This window comes from Borostomias antarcticus (genome assembly GCF_949987555.1).
Source record: "Borostomias antarcticus genome assembly, chromosome: 7".
In the NCBI taxonomy this organism is placed as follows: Eukaryota; Metazoa; Chordata; class Actinopteri; order Stomiiformes; family Stomiidae; genus Borostomias; species Borostomias antarcticus.
This window is the reverse complement of record NC_140240.1, coordinates 17841299-17859058: the sequence shown is the minus strand read 5'-3', so window position 1 is coordinate 17859058 and position 17760 is coordinate 17841299. Positions and strand designations below refer to the sequence as shown.

The 17760-nt window shown below is 44.1% G+C and overlaps 1 protein-coding gene across 2 annotated transcripts in view; it reads left to right on the top strand.

Moving 5' to 3' along the window:
* Window positions 1-17760, top strand: part of LOC311311444 (atlastin-2-like) — a gene marked incomplete at its 5' end in the record, with an annotated part of 114378 nt that overhangs the window by 93143 nt on the left and 3475 nt on the right. For both annotated transcript variants that reach the window (XM_084441160.1, XM_084441159.1), the window contains 9 exons: window positions 3658-3762; window positions 3980-4030; window positions 13261-13317; window positions 13460-13552; window positions 14990-15128; window positions 15214-15341; window positions 15735-15791; window positions 16017-16088; window positions 16564-16995. In XM_084441160.1, coding sequence (XP_084297286.1) covers window positions 3658-3762; window positions 3980-4030; window positions 13261-13317; window positions 13460-13552; window positions 14990-15128; window positions 15214-15341; window positions 15735-15791; window positions 16017-16088; window positions 16564-16995 — 1134 coding nt within the window. The remainder of the gene's footprint in view (window positions 1-3657; window positions 3763-3979; window positions 4031-13260; window positions 13318-13459; window positions 13553-14989; window positions 15129-15213; window positions 15342-15734; window positions 15792-16016; window positions 16089-16563; window positions 16996-17760) is intronic.

The following is a 17760-nucleotide window of genomic DNA, read 5'->3' as shown; positions in this document are numbered from 1 at the left end:
GTCCTACCCCCCGCCCTAAAAAGCGGACTCCGTGTGGGCCTACAGCTCCAGAAGAAGCATGCAAAGACACCCCACAGCGCCCTAAAAAACGGATGGTGGCAAAGAAAGCGGTACGTTTCTCTGTTTTCTCTACATTTCTAATCAGTGTTATTGCCAGGTAGTTTTTACATGTGTCGTTATAAATAAAACATAAAATAGCATACTGATTGTCTGAGGATACAATGTTTCTTATTCCATTTTCATTATTCTGGTTACAGGCAGTGACAGTGGCCTATCCGAGACCAATGCCACTCTCGAGCCCAGCAGTGTATGGTGACATTGTGGCAGAGCAGCTGCAGCGGACAGCCAGTGAGGTGGACAGCGTCAGGGCCGAGCTAAAGGCTGGACAGGCTGCAATGAAGGTGGAGCTACGGAGGGCCATGCAGGAGAAAGACAGAGACATGCAGCAGAAAGACAGAGACATGAAGGAGCTGCTACAGAAGGCCATGCGAGAGATGGAGGAGCTACGGGGGGCCATGCAGCGGAAAGACAGAGAGATGGATGAGCTGCGTGCAGCGTTAGCATCTGGCACCCCCAGCCCCCTGAGAACCCCTTCCACCCCTGGGAGCAACACCCTGGCGAGGCACACCCCTGGCAGCTCAGCGAGTCACACCCCTGGGACTATGGCACACCTCACCCCAGCAAACCTCACCCCAGCAAACCTCACCCCCAGACACCCGCTGCTGCCTGTCCCTTCAGTTCTCCCTGACATCCACATTCCTGACCTGGACACAGATCACTGCCGGAACCTCTGGCAACGGACCAACGGTCGTCCAGATCGTTATGGTGCCCTTCTGTTTCGTGCCATCCTAACCCGTGGGACTTATCAGGCCTGGGTGCGGAACACCAACTGGGATGGTTCACGAGGCAAGCAGGCCTTGCCACAGAACGTCCGGAAATGCATCACAGATGCAGTTCTCCTAAGATGCCCCACCTTCACCAACATGAAACAGCTGAAGAACCGAATCAACGAGATGTTGCGGTCTCGTCGGAGTTCTATTTCAAGGGCTCTTTTTCGCAGTTGAGCTGGCTGTATGGGGCAAGAGAGGACTGTAAAATACAGTACTGTATTACAGGATATACAGTATGCATTTGGTACTAGGATTAAGGCATTTTATTTTGTGTTTCTATATCAATGACATGCATGTGTGAAATTTTTTTGCAAATAAAAAAAACAGAAGAAAAAAAACATTGACCAACGGTATCTTATTTCAAAATATCTTGCTGCACTTACCATTTGTATTGTTCACGCTATAATGGCCATATGGTATTACCATACCATCTGAACACACCCTGTCCCCAGGAGAAGTTCTAGTCATTGTTTCATTGTTAGCGATGATTTGACTGTTCAATGGATATCATTTGGTCCTTGGTCGCGAAAAGCCTATTAGCCTACAGTATAACGACGCACACTGAAAGTAGGCTATACCAGTAGCGAAATAAAAGACAGAGTCTACAGTCTACTGTAGATATAAAAATACATTGATTGCAAGGTGCATAGCCTGAATAAAGGCAGAACGTGAGACAGGGAATCCATTCTAGTACAAGGCTACTGCGTGCGTGCAAGACTGAGTGCGTTCACATTTTCCATTTCCAAACGGTTTTCCACCTCACCTAATTTCGCTGTTGATTGGTTTCAGCTAACGTTAGATTATAGTAGCCTAGGTACAGTACTGGATATTTATTTAAACCGAAAATGGATTTTAGTAAATTAATCATCATTCCATTGTTATTGCTCCAGAATCAAATGACAACCGCTTTCATGATACTTTTGATCCTAACAGAAAGAGAAATACATCTCTAAGTTTCTAAGTTAATATAGGCATATGAGAACGCATCACTTTTTACGGTAGGCTAGGCCTATGCGTCTTGTAATTGTAGCCTACTGTACAACGTAAGGCGTTCAATAGGCCCTATTGAATTTCTTTTATAGCCTAAGTAGACAGTAGATAGACAGTTCTGTTCTTGTTGCAGCTTGTCTTCACCATGCAAGTATTTTTTGGGGGGTATTCTTCTGTGGACACTGCGAGGGGCGCCGGACGCCAGAGCGCGCAGCTCTTCAGCCAACTGGAGGATGTCGCGTCTGGGGAGGCTCTGCGTCTCTCCACCAGTCCCCAGCGAGTCCAAGCTCCCCCAATGAATAATACTTATGATAATACAATAATACTAATAGCCTACATAGCGCGAAACTGTGCATATAATAGGCTGTAGCCAGCGCGAAACTGCGCATTCCCTATAGCCGTTCATTGAACAGCTGGCGGCCGGTATAAATAAATAAAAACATACACGCTATTTTGTTATTTGAATGATCTTGAATATATATATATATTCAAGATCATTCAAATAACAAAATATTGTGTATGTTTTTTTCATTTATAATTTAACAATAGGGGGTGCAACAGAACACAATTTTAGGGAAAGTCATTGACAGGCGGACTTCAATGTTTTATTAAAATATAGTTATCTGCAAATGAAAACCCACAATCGTCCTATGGACCTTACCCCGATTTTGGAAATCAGATAAAGGCGTTCACAAGACCATTTCAATAATCGCATTATTACAATTATCGGTTGATGTCTCACTGTCAAACCTGCCGCTATGCACAAGATAGTTAATGTCCGGATATGATTGGCAATGAGTGATCTTTACTCATGGCGACTATTTCAATTTTGTATGGATCCACACCTCCGATCAAGCTTATTTTTTCTTTGTATCGTGCTGAAGCCATATAGCCTACTGCGCTCAGACTTGGCTACATTAGCTGGTGCCCTGTCTTCAAATTTACTTCCGGGGTTTACGAGTAGCCTACCAGTTGAATGCGTTCCAGAAACAAAACGCAAAACCCTCACGTTCACCACATCTTTACTAACAAATATATTTACAATACTGTTATTTTGCGCATTTGACTTAACAGACACCACGTCTTGACCCGACGTCAGTTGCCGAGATAGATAGGCTACTGTAGGCCTAGATATATTATAGGTGTTCGTAATAATTAAATTACATCGAGATGGATAAAACATGTTTGAGAATAAGGTAATAATAACAATTAAACGTTATTTGTATAGCCCCTTTCATACAGATAAATTCAGCTCAAAGTGCTTTACAACAGAGCATTTAAATTAAAGAATGTGAAATTTAATGATGCTTCATTCGTAGACTATAGGAGAAAAACACTGAGCCCAGCCTGCTAAATCTACTCAAAGACGCCACCTGGCGGTGGTGCATCACTAAAACGAAATAACACCCGTCTGAAATCCCACAAGATTTCCAACGGGATTTCCCTGCCAAATACCGCGACGTGAAATGCTGCAGCAAGTGACATTTCTAACTTCCCACATCTGTACTTCTACTGCTAATACTACTACTACTACTACTGCTACTAATATCACTATTACTACAACTACTACTACGACTGCTGCTGCTACTACTACTACTACACCACACCTTAAGCATGGTGCTCTCCTTACCTCTATTACTACTATTACTACTACTATTACTGCTACTACTACTACTGCTATTACTATTACTACCACACCTGAACTCATACAGTACATCTCTCAGAAAGTGATTCTCATACAGTACGTGTCATGAAGGAGTTTATCTTCTCTCCACAGGTTGCTGTTCTCCTCATCGACACACAAGGAGCTTTCGATAGCCAGTCCACCATCAAAGACTGTGCTACGGTCTTTGCCTTGAGCACCATGACCAGCTCTGTCCAGGTAAAGAACAGCAACAACAAACAAACAACAACAGCAGCTTTCCTTTAATGACCAGCTCTGTCCAGGTAAAGAATAACAACAAACAACAACAGCTTTCCTTTCTCAGGATGATCATGGATGTTGCAGTCTCCTCCCAACGGTATTTTGCTGAAGCTCATCGTCATTTGACACAGTTGACATTTATTTTATGTCTCCGTTCCGTGTTCTTGTCTTACAGGTTTACAACTTGTCTCAGAATGTTCAAGAAGATGACCTTCAACATCTTCAGGTTGGTGTTGAACTGATCTTCAAGGCCGCTTTGACCCTAAGCTTTGGACATTCAACTTTGAATCAATAATCTCAGTTGAAAGAGAGAGAGTTCATGGTCTAGTGTCCTACCTCAGGGAACGTTAACATGATAGTCCTTTGTTAATCTACTGTGCCACTGGGGCCTTCTGATTCAGATTTACCTTCACCACACTGTAACTCTTCTGTGGAACTTGTGTGGAATGGTGTTGACAGCACCTGTAAAAAATACAAAAAACATTTAAAGTAGGGATGTCAGCGGTTAACCGTTAATCGGTTCGGAAAATATTTTGACCGGTTAAGCACATCGGTCTATAGGTTAATTTGCATACGCACTGCTGACAGAGCAGCGAAATGGAATACAACAAATGAAAATGAAGTTTGCATACGCACTCTGCTATAACCAATGAGAGCAACAAAATGTGGGTTTTCTCAGTTCAAAGCAAAACATCAAAACAAACCCGCCTTACGGGAGCGTGACCAGCAGGTTAAAAAAAGATAGAAAAGAAAATGAAACGTGCTAAACGAAGCTCTGTGTGGGAACATTTCCTCCAGAAACACAATGAAGTGGAATGTAAATTATGCAATGCTACTCTGCAATATAGTAATAGTACTAGCACTATGCTGTACCACATTAAGAACAAGCATCCAGGTGCCATGCTGTCCGGAGATGGCTCATCGCAGCCAAAGATCATGTCGTTTCTAGCCGGGGGAAGAAAGTGTGACGCACGCCGCTCTGAGGCCATCACCCAGTTGGTGTGCGAAATCATTGCAACCGATATGCTGCTGATCAGTGTGGTGGAGGGCGAGGGATTGAAGCATCTAGTTTGGTACCTTGAGCCCGAATACATTATGCCATCCAGAGCTACTGTGACTAAACGCCTGGAAAAACAGTTTGAGGAGAAGAAGGATGAGCTAAAAGTCAAGCTAGCCAAGTCAGACAAACTAGCTCTGACTACTGACTGCTGGACAGCTCTCACAAATGAAAGTTACATCACAACTACGTGCCACTTCATTGATGCTAGCTGGGAGGAATTGTACAGTGTGCTCCTCACTCAGAGCCTCTCCGTCCAGCACACGTCAGATAATCTCGCCGAGAAGCTGAATAGTGCGGTAGAGACATGGGGTCTCAGCGGCCGTGTGTTGGCCTGCGTCCATGATAATGCCAAAAATATTGTGGCAGCTAACTCCCCCGAGCGTGTCCCCTGGGACTCTGTGCCATGCTATGCGCACACCCTCCTTCTCGCCATCAATGACGGCTTTAGTGTTGTGTATGTGTGTCGCATCATCGTTGCTGCAGGGAGACTAGTCAAGCATTTCAACCACAGCCACCCCGCCACCGTGGCACTGAAAGCGAAGCAGGCACAGATGTAGCTACCACAGCACAAACTGATCCAGTCTACTAAGACAAGATGGAACTCTGTTTGTGACATGTTCGAGAGGTTGGTGGAGCAAAGATGGGCAGTCACAGCCGTTCTGTCTGACCGGACTGTCACAAAACTCCAAGACGCCAGAACCCTCAAGCTCCTGGACGACTACTGGCAAATTATGACGGAGATCTTGCCTGTCTTGTCAACTCGGAAGTGCGCTACAACTATGATGTCAGCTGAAAAAGATGTCTCAATCTCCAGCACCTACCCAATCACCTTCAGCCTGCTGGACAAACACTTCCTCCGCGCAGAGAATGACAGCAAGAGGGTGACAGAGTTCAAGGCTAAAGCTCGGGAGTCCCTCAGAAAACGCATGAAGGTAGCCTATTAATTTATTTTAAGCTCTATTATATTAATTAGCCTCTATACAGTAGGCTATATTGTAGGCAAATATTACATTAGCCTACTATTGTTATAAATATGATATTGGACGTATTATAAAACATTAAAAGAAACATGACATTTGCAGGCACATTTAGCCTACCTGTAAAAAAATAAAAATCATAGGTAAAATCTCATTATAGCGTATGTATTTTACAGGTGGACGCTGAGAACCTGGTATCCCTGTCACCTCTAATCGCATCAATTCTGGACCCTCGCCACAAACATCTGCGATATCTTCCTTCTGTTCAGAGGGCGACTGCAAGAACACAGCTGCTGAAATTGGCAGGGTCCGTGGACCTTGAGAGAGACCCTCGAGTCCGCTGCTGCTTCTGCCCACGAGACAGAGTGACCGACCGCTGCAGAGACAGAGCGACCAGCCGCCATGGCACTACTTCTGGGAATGGACTATCCTAACCCGGCACCTGAGGATGGAGAGTGAGGTGGATCGGTATTTGAGGGAAATCTCCCCATCCCTTGAAAAGAATCCCCTTCACTGGTGGAAAGAACATGAGGGAATATTCCAGAGGCTTGCCATCCTAGCAAGGCGCTATCTGGCCATCCCCGGTATGTCGGTGCCCTCGGACCGGGTATTCTCCGCTGCAGGCCTCACGGTCAACAGACTACGAACCAGACTTACCCCAGAGCATGTAGATATGCTAATATTCCTGAACAAAAATCGTTAATTTGAATCGGGTTGAAATGCCCTCGACATTAAATATTGTTAAGATTAGCCTAAGTGCAGTTGTTCTTCCTTTAAAGCACTTAGAAGTCAGTTCTTTGTCAATGTCCACATTAAATGGAATATTCAAGTTCTTTAATATGCTGCAAAGTAGGCTAATGTGATAATTGCCAAATCGAAATCCTGAATGCATTTTACAATTAATTGTCAATGAATAATTCAAGTTGTTTAATATGTTGCAAAGTATTGTGATGAAATCGAAATGCTGAATGTATTTTTTTTAGGCCCTACTTAAATAAAGCCCTTAAAAATAAATTCCTTGTACGCATGAACACAACACAGCGCTGGAGCACCATCAGTAGGCATAATTTGAGGCACCAGGCCTATGCAGTTCTGTAATTGTGTTTACGAAATGGTAATTAGTTAATGTAGCCTATTTATTTATCGATCTGTATTTTATTAGGTGGAATCATTAAGAAACCCAAGGCAGACACACTAGACATGGGATGTGCTTCAAGTCGTTTTACTAAAACGGGGACGAAAAAAGAGACTTTAGACTGAATGAACGTAGCCTATGCAAACAACAAACTGCCACTTTTATCTCTAGGAAGCTTGACTACAGCAATGCTCTCCTGTCTGGTCTTAAATAAATTTATTATAAGATTTTTACTGGTGCTCAAATCCCTCCATGGACTAGCGCCTGAATACTTGTCAGACATGCTTTGTCAGACATGTACACTCTCCCCAGACCCCTCAGGTCCTCTGACACTGCCCTCTTAGTGGTTCCCCGGTTGAGGACTGTAATGGAATTTAACTGATCTAGTCAAAAAAGGATTTACCAAGATTCGCTCAAAAGGTTAAGTCTGGTTTATTGAGGAAACATACGAGCGCAAGGACTTCAGGACAACGCAACAAGAGTGGTTCATCCTAGAAGTGAAGTTCCTATGTCTTGCTCTGCCTTATATTCAAGCAAAACACAGGTACGGTGCTTCCAGGATGTGATTGGCTAATCCATTGTACGTCATATGAAATGGCAGGCGTGGCCGAGAATACAGACATGTGACATGAGAAAAGGCGGCAATTTCTTGGAGACAAAAGGACAAAGGATGGTTATTCTGGTGTAGACAGATTTCTAGGTGTATGGCCTCCTGGAGGCCATTCTGTAGGTTAGCACAGCTATGTGAACGGTTGGGGAGGTGGTGAATTACAAAAAAGGAGAGAGAGAACAAAGGTTTAAGGTGTTTGGATGTAAATTTTATAACAATCCCCCATTTGTGCCTGACCAGGTACACAAAAATAAAATATAAAAATCCAAACACAAAGTGTAAACATTCAGCTATGCTATACATGTGGAAAGGAAGTAATCTCTCCACTAGGTGGAGCAAAAATTTTAAAAAAAGAATTTTATTGTGAAATATTTAACAAACAAAATAGATTATTTTCTTTCACGCACCAAAACCCCTTGTTTCAGAAATATGACAGGAAACAAGGTAAAAAAGATGACATGATTATAGTCTAAAAGTGGACAACCATTCACCAAAAACCTTGATTTAAAGTTTGACAGAAACAAGGTAAAAAGATGAATGGTTACCAGTGTAAAAAGGGCAAAAAACCTCTTGGTCAGTTTAGAGGAAAAACCCAAAGAAATAACTCTTCAAACTCATTTATCAACATATGTTTCAACCATTGTAACTCTTGTAAACAAATATGATATTTTTTCAAGATAATTTCAAAGTTCATTCACTCCTGTTGTGAACAATCGAATGTAATTTCTTCTGGATCGTAGCTTCCATGTTTGCGTCTCTGAATGTCCAATGTAGGTTCCAGTGTGTGGGGTTAGAGGTGCAGTCATTGCTGTTGAGCTTGTCCACGTTGTCATAACAACAACCACGAGAAGGAGGTGGCCGGCAAGGTCAGTCTCCGATTGCTCATCAGAGGAGAGGACAGTGTGGCGGTGACCGGCAAGGTCACTCTCCGATTGCTCATCAGAGGAGAGGACAGTGTGGCGGTGACCGGCAAGGTCACTCTCTGATTGCTCATCAGAGGAGAGGACAGTGTGGCGGCCCACTGCTTTGCCCTTGAGATCTCTGGTTCGGCTGCATGGACCGTCCTCTCAGCTACTTTTGACAGCTATTCCACACAGGCCAGAATGCCATGGTCCTGATTGTTCCATCTTTGATGGGTAGGTTCACCCCGCTACTTCTACTTCTGTTCCATGTTTTCTGGCCTGTTCTCAGGCTGCTCATCTGCTCCATTGTTTGGGACGCAACGGCGTCGAAGTTCTCTCAGCTACTCTGGCCGCCGTCTGCGTGGTGAGTTGAATCTGGTATGGCCCCAGGTCGCGGATCAGGACCCAACGGCCTGGTTGGAGATGATAAGAAGAAGCCCTCTCTGGCGTCCGGAATGGTCGCCTTCCCTTAGTGGGGACTTCATACGGGGCAGGTCGGCAATGTCTGAGAGACATGGGAGGAGAGACCTGTGAATCCACAGATGAGAGAGACAGCAGAGACAAAACAGAAGAGCAAGAGGAGAGTCCCCTGGTCTGGTCTGGTCTCCCTGTTCCCCTCTTTGAGTCCTCTGGTCTGGTCTGGTCTCCCTGTTCCTTTGGTCAGGAACCCCCTCTTTGGTCAGGAACGGTTATCAGCAGTCTGTTGAAGATACTCAGAAACATCGTTAAGTGCAAGCCACATTCTATCATCCCCTCTTCCTGGCAGGAGATGATCCTGCTTTGGGGAAAAATGGTGTTATTCAGTTCAAGTGTCGTTAGAGCCAGTCGGGCTCGTCAGTCTATGTAGTTTGTCAGTGGGGACCTAGCTTTTGTCCATTTACCGAATCGGACAGTAGCAGGGATCTAGGCTCTGCAGTAGCCTACAGTGACATCAGGGGCAGTGTAAGAATTACTTTAACATGCCCAGTCCCCAGTCGTGATCAAGGCAATTGGATTTTGCTCTAGAATTTCTCTCGCGATTTTATGAAATACAAAATAAAAAAATTCTCGTCTCAACAAAACAACACTAAAATGAACTCGCTTCATTTACAATTAACAAAACATCAATTATCAATCAATCAATCAAAGCTTTATTTGTATAGCTAATTATTAAATATTGTATATCTAAAACCTCCCTCTTCTGCATTTGAGGACAGAGTATTGGGCACGCTTCGGACAAAATGGTCTCTTCCCTATGTCATACTTATCTGTCGTTCACGGTGAGTCGGTGACATGGCGTTGGCCCTGCATCCCACGAACCACAGGTCGCCCATCTGTAGGGAAGCAGGCCGGTAACCTCCATCTCCACCTCCGGTCCTGTGCCCGTCTCCTGGTTCGGCATTCACCCATCACTCCCGGAATGACAGTTGTCTGTAAAAACACTCAGAAAAACACTCAGACCCGATGAATGTGCCTCAAACTATAAACATGAGATATTTAACATAAACATTAAAAAATATATAATTGGGTTAGGAGATGCTGTATTCAGATTAAGACACTGGCAAACATTATCTATCCTCCCACTATCATGTACAAACCTTACGTCCTCAGCTTCATATGTCTTGTCCTGTTTATTTACCTTAAAAAAATGGGTCTATATTGGCTAGTTAAAATCTACCTTGTGGGTTGTTCAAGTGAACCCCAGCAGGTGGCGCCGAATCCCAGGTTGCAGGATTCTCCCTCTCATTTTGCCTGCGGTAACTGTGACATTCTCTAATCCAGTGGCCATTCTGACCACAATGGAAGCATGAATCGTCTGTCTTCATTTCGATTATACCTTTTCCCTCGCCTAACCCTACCAGAACGCTTCCTATTGTTTCTCTGTCGCCACTCTGGTCGTTGTTGGTTCCATCTCGCACTAGCAGTTTGATTGTCCAGCTGTCGTAACTGAGCAGCTTGCAATTTTGCTACACGCGCTCTCGCCTCTTACAAATCACGTTGTTGAATGTGATCACGGAGACGTTCCGCATAGCGGAAATGGTCAACAATTTCCGCGAGAGAAGTTGACTCCCAGATGTGGCACGTCAACCTAACTTGGTCGGACAAAGAAGAAAGAGTGTTATTCATTAGCTGTTGTTTCAAATTAAACTTAGCCTCAGATATAGCTCTAGTCAATTCTTCCTTCCTGATCTGTTCTTGTTTGTTGTAATAACTCGTAGAAAGGGACGCGCTTAAATCGTATTGTAGAGGGGAGAGAGAAGGGACTGGCTAATAATGGCGGGAGCATGAAAAGGGGGAAGAACAACAGCCTGGTTGGGTGGTGTGAGCACGGGGCAACGAGTCGAGGGGGACAGATCTAATTTTAAATCAGAGTTATTCTGCTGGGGAAATGGCGGAGAGACCGTCTGCTGAACCTCTTTATCTTTCCTTCCTGACCTAAAAACCCCCTCTCGTGCTACTCTCTCCCAAATCTTAAAAGCAGACCAGTCTATAGAATTAACAGGCTTTTCCCTTAACCTAGACATCTCAAACACCTCTAGCTGAGCCCGAATCTTAGCTAAAAATTTAACACCAAGTGTCAGATGGGGATGTAAGAAATCGAAAATGCTTTAGCACATAACGAAATCTGCCAACAAACGCTCACAGAACAATAATTCAGCGCAACAATCTCATCAGGGCTAGACAAATTGACGATATTAAGCGGCAAGCTAGCAGTAGAATCCCTAATGAACACGACGCAGCCTAAAACCCCAAAACAGCAATGAAAGGAAACCTTATAGTTAACTCACGGCGGGAAAGAATACAATTTCGAAAGAAACAAAGACACATTAACCCGCTAAGTAACTCACCCAGCAACTGGTCCTTTGTTCTCCCTCTGGCTCGATGGCGGATCACGGGAGAGCGGAGTGGTGTTTTCTGCGTCTCCCAGACGACCAGCTACTAGATCTAGCAGTTAGGATTTAACAGTCGAAACAGTGTACAAAATGTAAACAATACCTACCTGGATAATAGGCGCGCTTAACAAACAATACAAGGCAAGAGCCGAAGCTCAAACAGTAAACAACAAAATGAACAACCCCGTGTAGGGACACGGAACACAAAGGACGAACAAAGGCCCACGTTAAAACAAGCAAAAAAACATATGCCTGCCCGGCTGAACCATCAACCTCTTGGTTGGAAGCTAAACCCTGTTTAGGCTACACCAACCACCCGGGATAAAAGGGAAAACGTTTCTCCAAGAAACGCGGATTGGACACACCAATCACTCCCATAGCTACATTAGTTGGTAATCGTTCTAAAACGAGACATCAACAATCACTTCGAAGCTAGTTGGCAATCGTGCTAACACGAAACATCAACAATGGGGCTTAAGCTAGTTGGTAATCGTTCTAAAACGAAACAACAATGAGGCTTAAGCTAGTTGGTAATCGTTCTAAAAACGAAGCATCAACAACAACGAGCGCCCTACCCTCGGTAGGAAACACCCAACTCCCCCCGCGAGGCTTTGTTTTCAGAACACGCCAGACCAACACAATCCGAAACGAAAACAAGGCAAATACAACTCAGAACCATAAGAGGGTTCGTTCAAACGTACCTGTGAGTTCAAGAAGCCAGTGGAAGAACTGAGGAAATAATCTCAGCGTGCGATCTGGCGCAAGAGAGAAGATTGACTTTCCAAGCCCACTATTATGGATCGACACGTCTGTCTACCAGTTCATCCACTGGAATCCCGAAGCAACACGCAGGTAGTCCTCCCTTTCCATCCCCGTCGCCAACTGTAATGGAATTTAACTGATCTAGTCAAAAAAGGATTTACCAAGATTCGCTCAAAAGGTTAAGTCTGGTTTATTGAGGAAACATACGAGCGCAAGGACTTCAGGACAACGCAACAAGAGTGGTTCATCCTAGAAGTGAAGTCCCTATGTCTTGCTCTGCCTTATATTCAAGCAAAACACAGGTACGGTGCTTCCAGGATGTGATTGGCTAATCCATTGTACGTCATATGAAATGGCAGGCGTGGCCGAGAATACAGACATGTGACATGAGAAAAGGCGGCAATTTCTTGGAGACAAAAGGACAAAGGATGGTTATTCTGGTGTAGACAGATTTCTAGGTGTATGGCCTCCTGGAGGCCATTCTGTAGGTTAGCACAGCTATGTGAACGGTTGGGGAGGTGGTGAATTACAAAAAAGGAGAGAGAGAACAAAGGTTTAAGGTGTTTGGATGTAAATTCTATAACAGGACTAAGGAGTACAGAGAGGTGGCATTCAGTGTCTCTGGTCCTGGCCTCTGGAACAGCCTGCCCGAGGAGCTGAGGGCACCACAATCTGTACACACTTTTAAATGAAATCAAGACACCTTTTTAGTTTAGCATTCTTTAACCTGTCCTCTGCTACTGTGCTACACTCGTCTCTCTGTTCAACCATGCCTCTTATTTTTATAGATGATCATTTCCTTATTTTCACTGTATTGTTATATTTTTATTGTATTCTTAAGCACTTTGTATTTCAAATTTCTTGCCTCAGGCGTTAAAGCCTCTATATAAATAAAGTCTGATCTGATATGTATTTGTTATTTTAGGAGCATTTCTTCAACTGAAGTCTTCTGTATGTTATTAATAGAATGTTATCTGCTGGTCTGTCCCGTGACGTTGTGCTTGACATTGTCCATGGCCTGAAGCCTGACCTTAGGAGTATTTGCAGCAAGGAGGCCAACAGGTTGACTTCAGTAGTGGACATCTCCTGATCCCCTGCTGAATCTAACCCAAGGCTTTCTGTTCTTCCTTTCCTCAGCTCTTCACCGAATATGGACGGCTGGCCATGGAGGAAATATACGAGAAACCATTTCAGGTATTTTGCGATATAAATGAATTTGATGAACCCTAACCTCAATGCACAAACGTATTGACCGCCTCACTGCCAATGAGATGTCATCAGTCATATGAGTTTTATGTTTCTGCATGTAACGTGAGTATTTTGCCCTCCAAAACAGACGCTAATGTTTCTCATAAGAGACTGGAGCTTCCCCTACGAGCATGCCTACGGCTTGGAAGGAGGCCAGAGATTCTTGGAGAAGCGGTTGCAAGTAAGTCTTTCAAACAGTTTTTTTTCACATTCAAAGCCAAGGTTGCTGTCTCTGAACTTGACAAACACTTAAAAAGCGTCGACCCTACAACCGCATGAACACCAGTGTTCTGTTGATGTCTGTGTGAATGATAACGGCTGGTGCTACAGGAAGGAGACGTGACGTGTCATTGCAGTGCTCATCTCAGGGGGTAACCTGCCCTACATGATACTGGATATTCTCAGCCTGCCAGACTCAGTACATGATACTGGATACTCCCAGCCTGTTCTGTATATGTGGAGATTATAAAATGTCTTTACATTTGTGGTCTGCTTTTCAAAAATGGCTTAAAACGCTTATGCTTGTATTAAACCTCTTATGATTATTCCATGATAACACTATACAGTAGGACCTCACTTATCCGAACCCAACGGGACTGACGGTCGTTCGTATCTCTGAAATGTCCGGATGACTGAAACATATGTTAAATTGCACCAAAAAGTGGTATACTTGTTTCATATAGACTCATAATACACCGATAAATACCCTTAATTACTTGTGAAAATGCATCAAAATTGCAATCAAATAGACAACTAAACTCATATAGCCTAGCCTATAATAGGCCTACAGTAGCCTATAATAAAATAAACGAATTTCCACTTGAGTGCGTGCTTTGATCAAATACAGTACTTTATTCTCAAATGAGGCCTGCGCTGCATCGATAGGCTACTGTATTCGCAGAACAAAATGGTCTAGCCTAAAAACAACCCAACATTAGAACAATTAGAGCAAATGATAATCAAGAAATAATGAAATGACAGACAAGTTGTAGTGTCTTAGGCTATTGTAGCCTAAAAGAAAGTCTCTAAAACAACCGATGTAGGCTAACGTGGCCTAGGCTGTAGGCTATTATTTAACAAATACAGTAGGCCTAGTAGGCTAATCTACATGCTCACAACACGTGTGTTCCTGAAGTCCATTAACTGGGAACTAAAAATTACTCGATGCTCCTCTGCTTCAGGTTGCTGACGCGCTTTCTGGCTACCAAAGAATGCAGCTCTCGCAGTAGACTCGTTTGTGTTTTGCGCTCGACATTAGAGTAACAAAGAAATTAAACGTGACAGTAGGCTACAGCCTACAGGCAACATGTAGGTCTACATACAGTTCTGTTTTTATTCACAGTAGGATACAGTACTGTAATGAAAATCCCACCTGTAACCAGATAGCAGGCTCAAAAAAAAGACGTTTTTAAGCCTGTCCGGTAGACCGGGAGGTTCGGATCTCTGAAGTTCGGATGAGTGGGGTCCTACTGTACTTGTATTAAACCTCTTATGCTTATTCTATGATAACACTATGCTGGTATTAGGTGGAATTGTTCTGTTTGTGTGTGTGCGTGCGTGCGTGTAGGTCTATATATAGGTATGGTGTATATATTCAACTCTGTTCCCATGGTTGCAGGTCAAGCAGAACCAGCATGAGGAGCTGCAGAACGTGAGGAAGCACATCCACTCCTGCTTCTCCAACATCAGCTGCTTCCTGCTGCCCCACCCCGGCCTCCGGGTGGCCACCAACCCACGCTTCGACGGCCGCCTGCAGGGTGAGGACTGGAACCAGCTCATTGTGGGGTCAAATGTCAAAAGGAGACTGATATCCATTCTTCATCTTTTTTCACCCTTTCGTAGATATCGACGACGATTTCAAGAAGGAACTTGTCAACCTCGTGCCAATCCTGTTGTCCCCGGAAAACCTGGTGGAGAAAGAGATCGGAGGAGCCAAAGTCACCTGTCGAGACCTTGTACAGTATTTTAAAGTTAGTAGTTCATTACCAAAACATTATTTGAGTCATGCAAAATGTTAGATTACAAAATATTTTTGCCTTTTAATATACTTTTCCCTCAAACTCTGCAACTATTTACTGAGATAAACAAAGTACTTTTTTTTCCCTCTATAGGTCCCTGTATAAAATGATCTATCCATGTTACAGAATGCTTTATAAATTATGTCATATTCGTTGATTAGCCTGTTTCTTGTAATTTATAAATCATGTCATATCTGTTGATTATCCTATGTTTCTTGTAGTTTATAAATCATCTCATATATTGATTAGCCTGGTTGGTTATGATTTCTTCTTGTCCTCCTCAGGTTGATTAGCCTGCTTGGTTATGGTTTATTCATGGCTTGTCATGTTGTTTCCTTGTCCTAGGCCTACATGAAGATATACCAAGGGGAGGAGCTACCTCACCCCAAGTCAATGTTGCAGGTAATAAATTAATATAAAAAAAATCAATGATGAAACCATGTTTACAGTGTGTTATGAGGAACATGTCATGCTACTTGAGAAAGAATAGGACTTTGCTCATTACAAGTGACTTGCTTATTCCCTACGAATGTCGCCTGGCCTTGAAATAAATGGGGAGCAGGTGAACATGAAAATACCACTTCTCACCCTGACGTCTTTCTCCTGCCCTCTTCTGCTGTAACCCAGGCAACGGCTGAAGCCAACAACCTTGCAGCTGTAGCTGGAGCTAAAGACATGTACAACAAAGCCATGGAACAGGTGACTGAACAATCTACTTCCTGCCATCGCTCTTCTTACCATTAAATTCAGCGATTATTCACTTTGATGACTTAATAAAAGTAAAGTTATTTTTATTAGTCATCAATGAAGCGTCTACTTTTTTACATTTTATTTTGAAAGTTATGAATCATTTGTTTGTGCGTTATTAAAAGGCCAAAGCCCAAAAAAGTGTTTGCTTATGTAAAAGGTGTCACTGTATCACTCGCTAGTATTGCTTCCTTTGCCCCGCACCGAGTTCCGCCTTTGGTCCTCTGACTCAAACGCCCTTTAGACAGCTACGCCGCCATAAATCTAGCTCTTCGTCCTTCATAGCACCCTCAGCTATCACTCTCTTTGCGATCTACGTAAATGCCTCGGGAGTAGGGGTTAAGCTGAGGGTTATTGCCATTAGGTAGGTGGTTGACATTGTAATCCAGGGTGTTTGAGTGTGTGAGTTAATCCTCTGATCCCCCAGGTGTGCGGCGGAGACAAGCCCTACATGGCGCCGGCTGAGCTGGGATGTCGCCACGACGACCTGCGGCAGCAGTCGGTGCGCCACTTCCGCTCCGTGAAGAAGATGGGCGGCGAGGCCTTCTGCCGGCGCTACCAGGAGCAGCTGGAGGCGGAGCTGGATGAGGCATTCGCCAACTTCGCCAAGCACAATGACGGCAAGAACATCTTCTACGCGGCGCGCACGCCCGCCGCGCTGTTCGTCCTCATGCTGGCCATGTACGTGGCCTCGCTGGTGACGGGCTTCCTGGGCATCAATACGGTGGCCACACTCTGCAACCTGGTGATGGGCGTGGCGCTGGCGTCCCTCTGCGTCTGGGCCTACGCAAAGTACTCGGGAGAGTTCCGCGAGGTGGGCGGCGTCATCGACCAGGTGGCAGAGACCTTGTGGGAGCAGGTGGGTTCTGTGGTTCTGGAGTGTGACCGTGCGTTCAGAGAAATCATGCTTTTTTGTCTACTAGGTTTGCGGTTTTACATAACATAAGCTTTTATGGTAGATCTCCCTCTCATCTTTCCTGCCTGTGTCTCACCTGTGGCCTCTTTCCTTGTTCTTGTTGAGTTGCTGCTCTCTTGACCCTCTGAGCTTCAGACTCTTCTCTTCAGAGCTTCACTTTGTCATAGTATTTCCCCCCAGAACCATAATCATTCCAGATCATGGCCCGACTGTCACTCAAATAAATTAAATACCTAATTAAATACTTCTGGATCATCAAACTCAAAGTAGGCTAAAAAGTAAAGAGTAATGAAAACTCAGGAGGGATCAGGCCTACCTGTCATGTTTCTTGCCTCAGGCGTTAAAGCCTCTACTACAGTATCTCCACACACCTGCCCTCTGTCACCTGTTAAGCCTACATGTCTAACAGTGCAGAACATATTTCCTTCACTGTTAATTTCCTCTATGAATGACTTTCACTGAGGAGAATCTCTTAAAGGACAATGCTCGTTTTTGACAACCTGGACCTTATGTACGACATATTATAAGACGTTAGACTCACCGAGATCACTTTGGTGTAGTTCGGAGGCATGTAGAAGAAATTTAAAATCCAGCGCGAGCCAGTATATCCATGTAATGGCGGTGGTCGGGGCACTTAGAATGCAGTTTCTAAAAATCTATTTTCTGCTGCGAAACGGTTGTTTTCATCAATCTGTCTTGATGAATCGC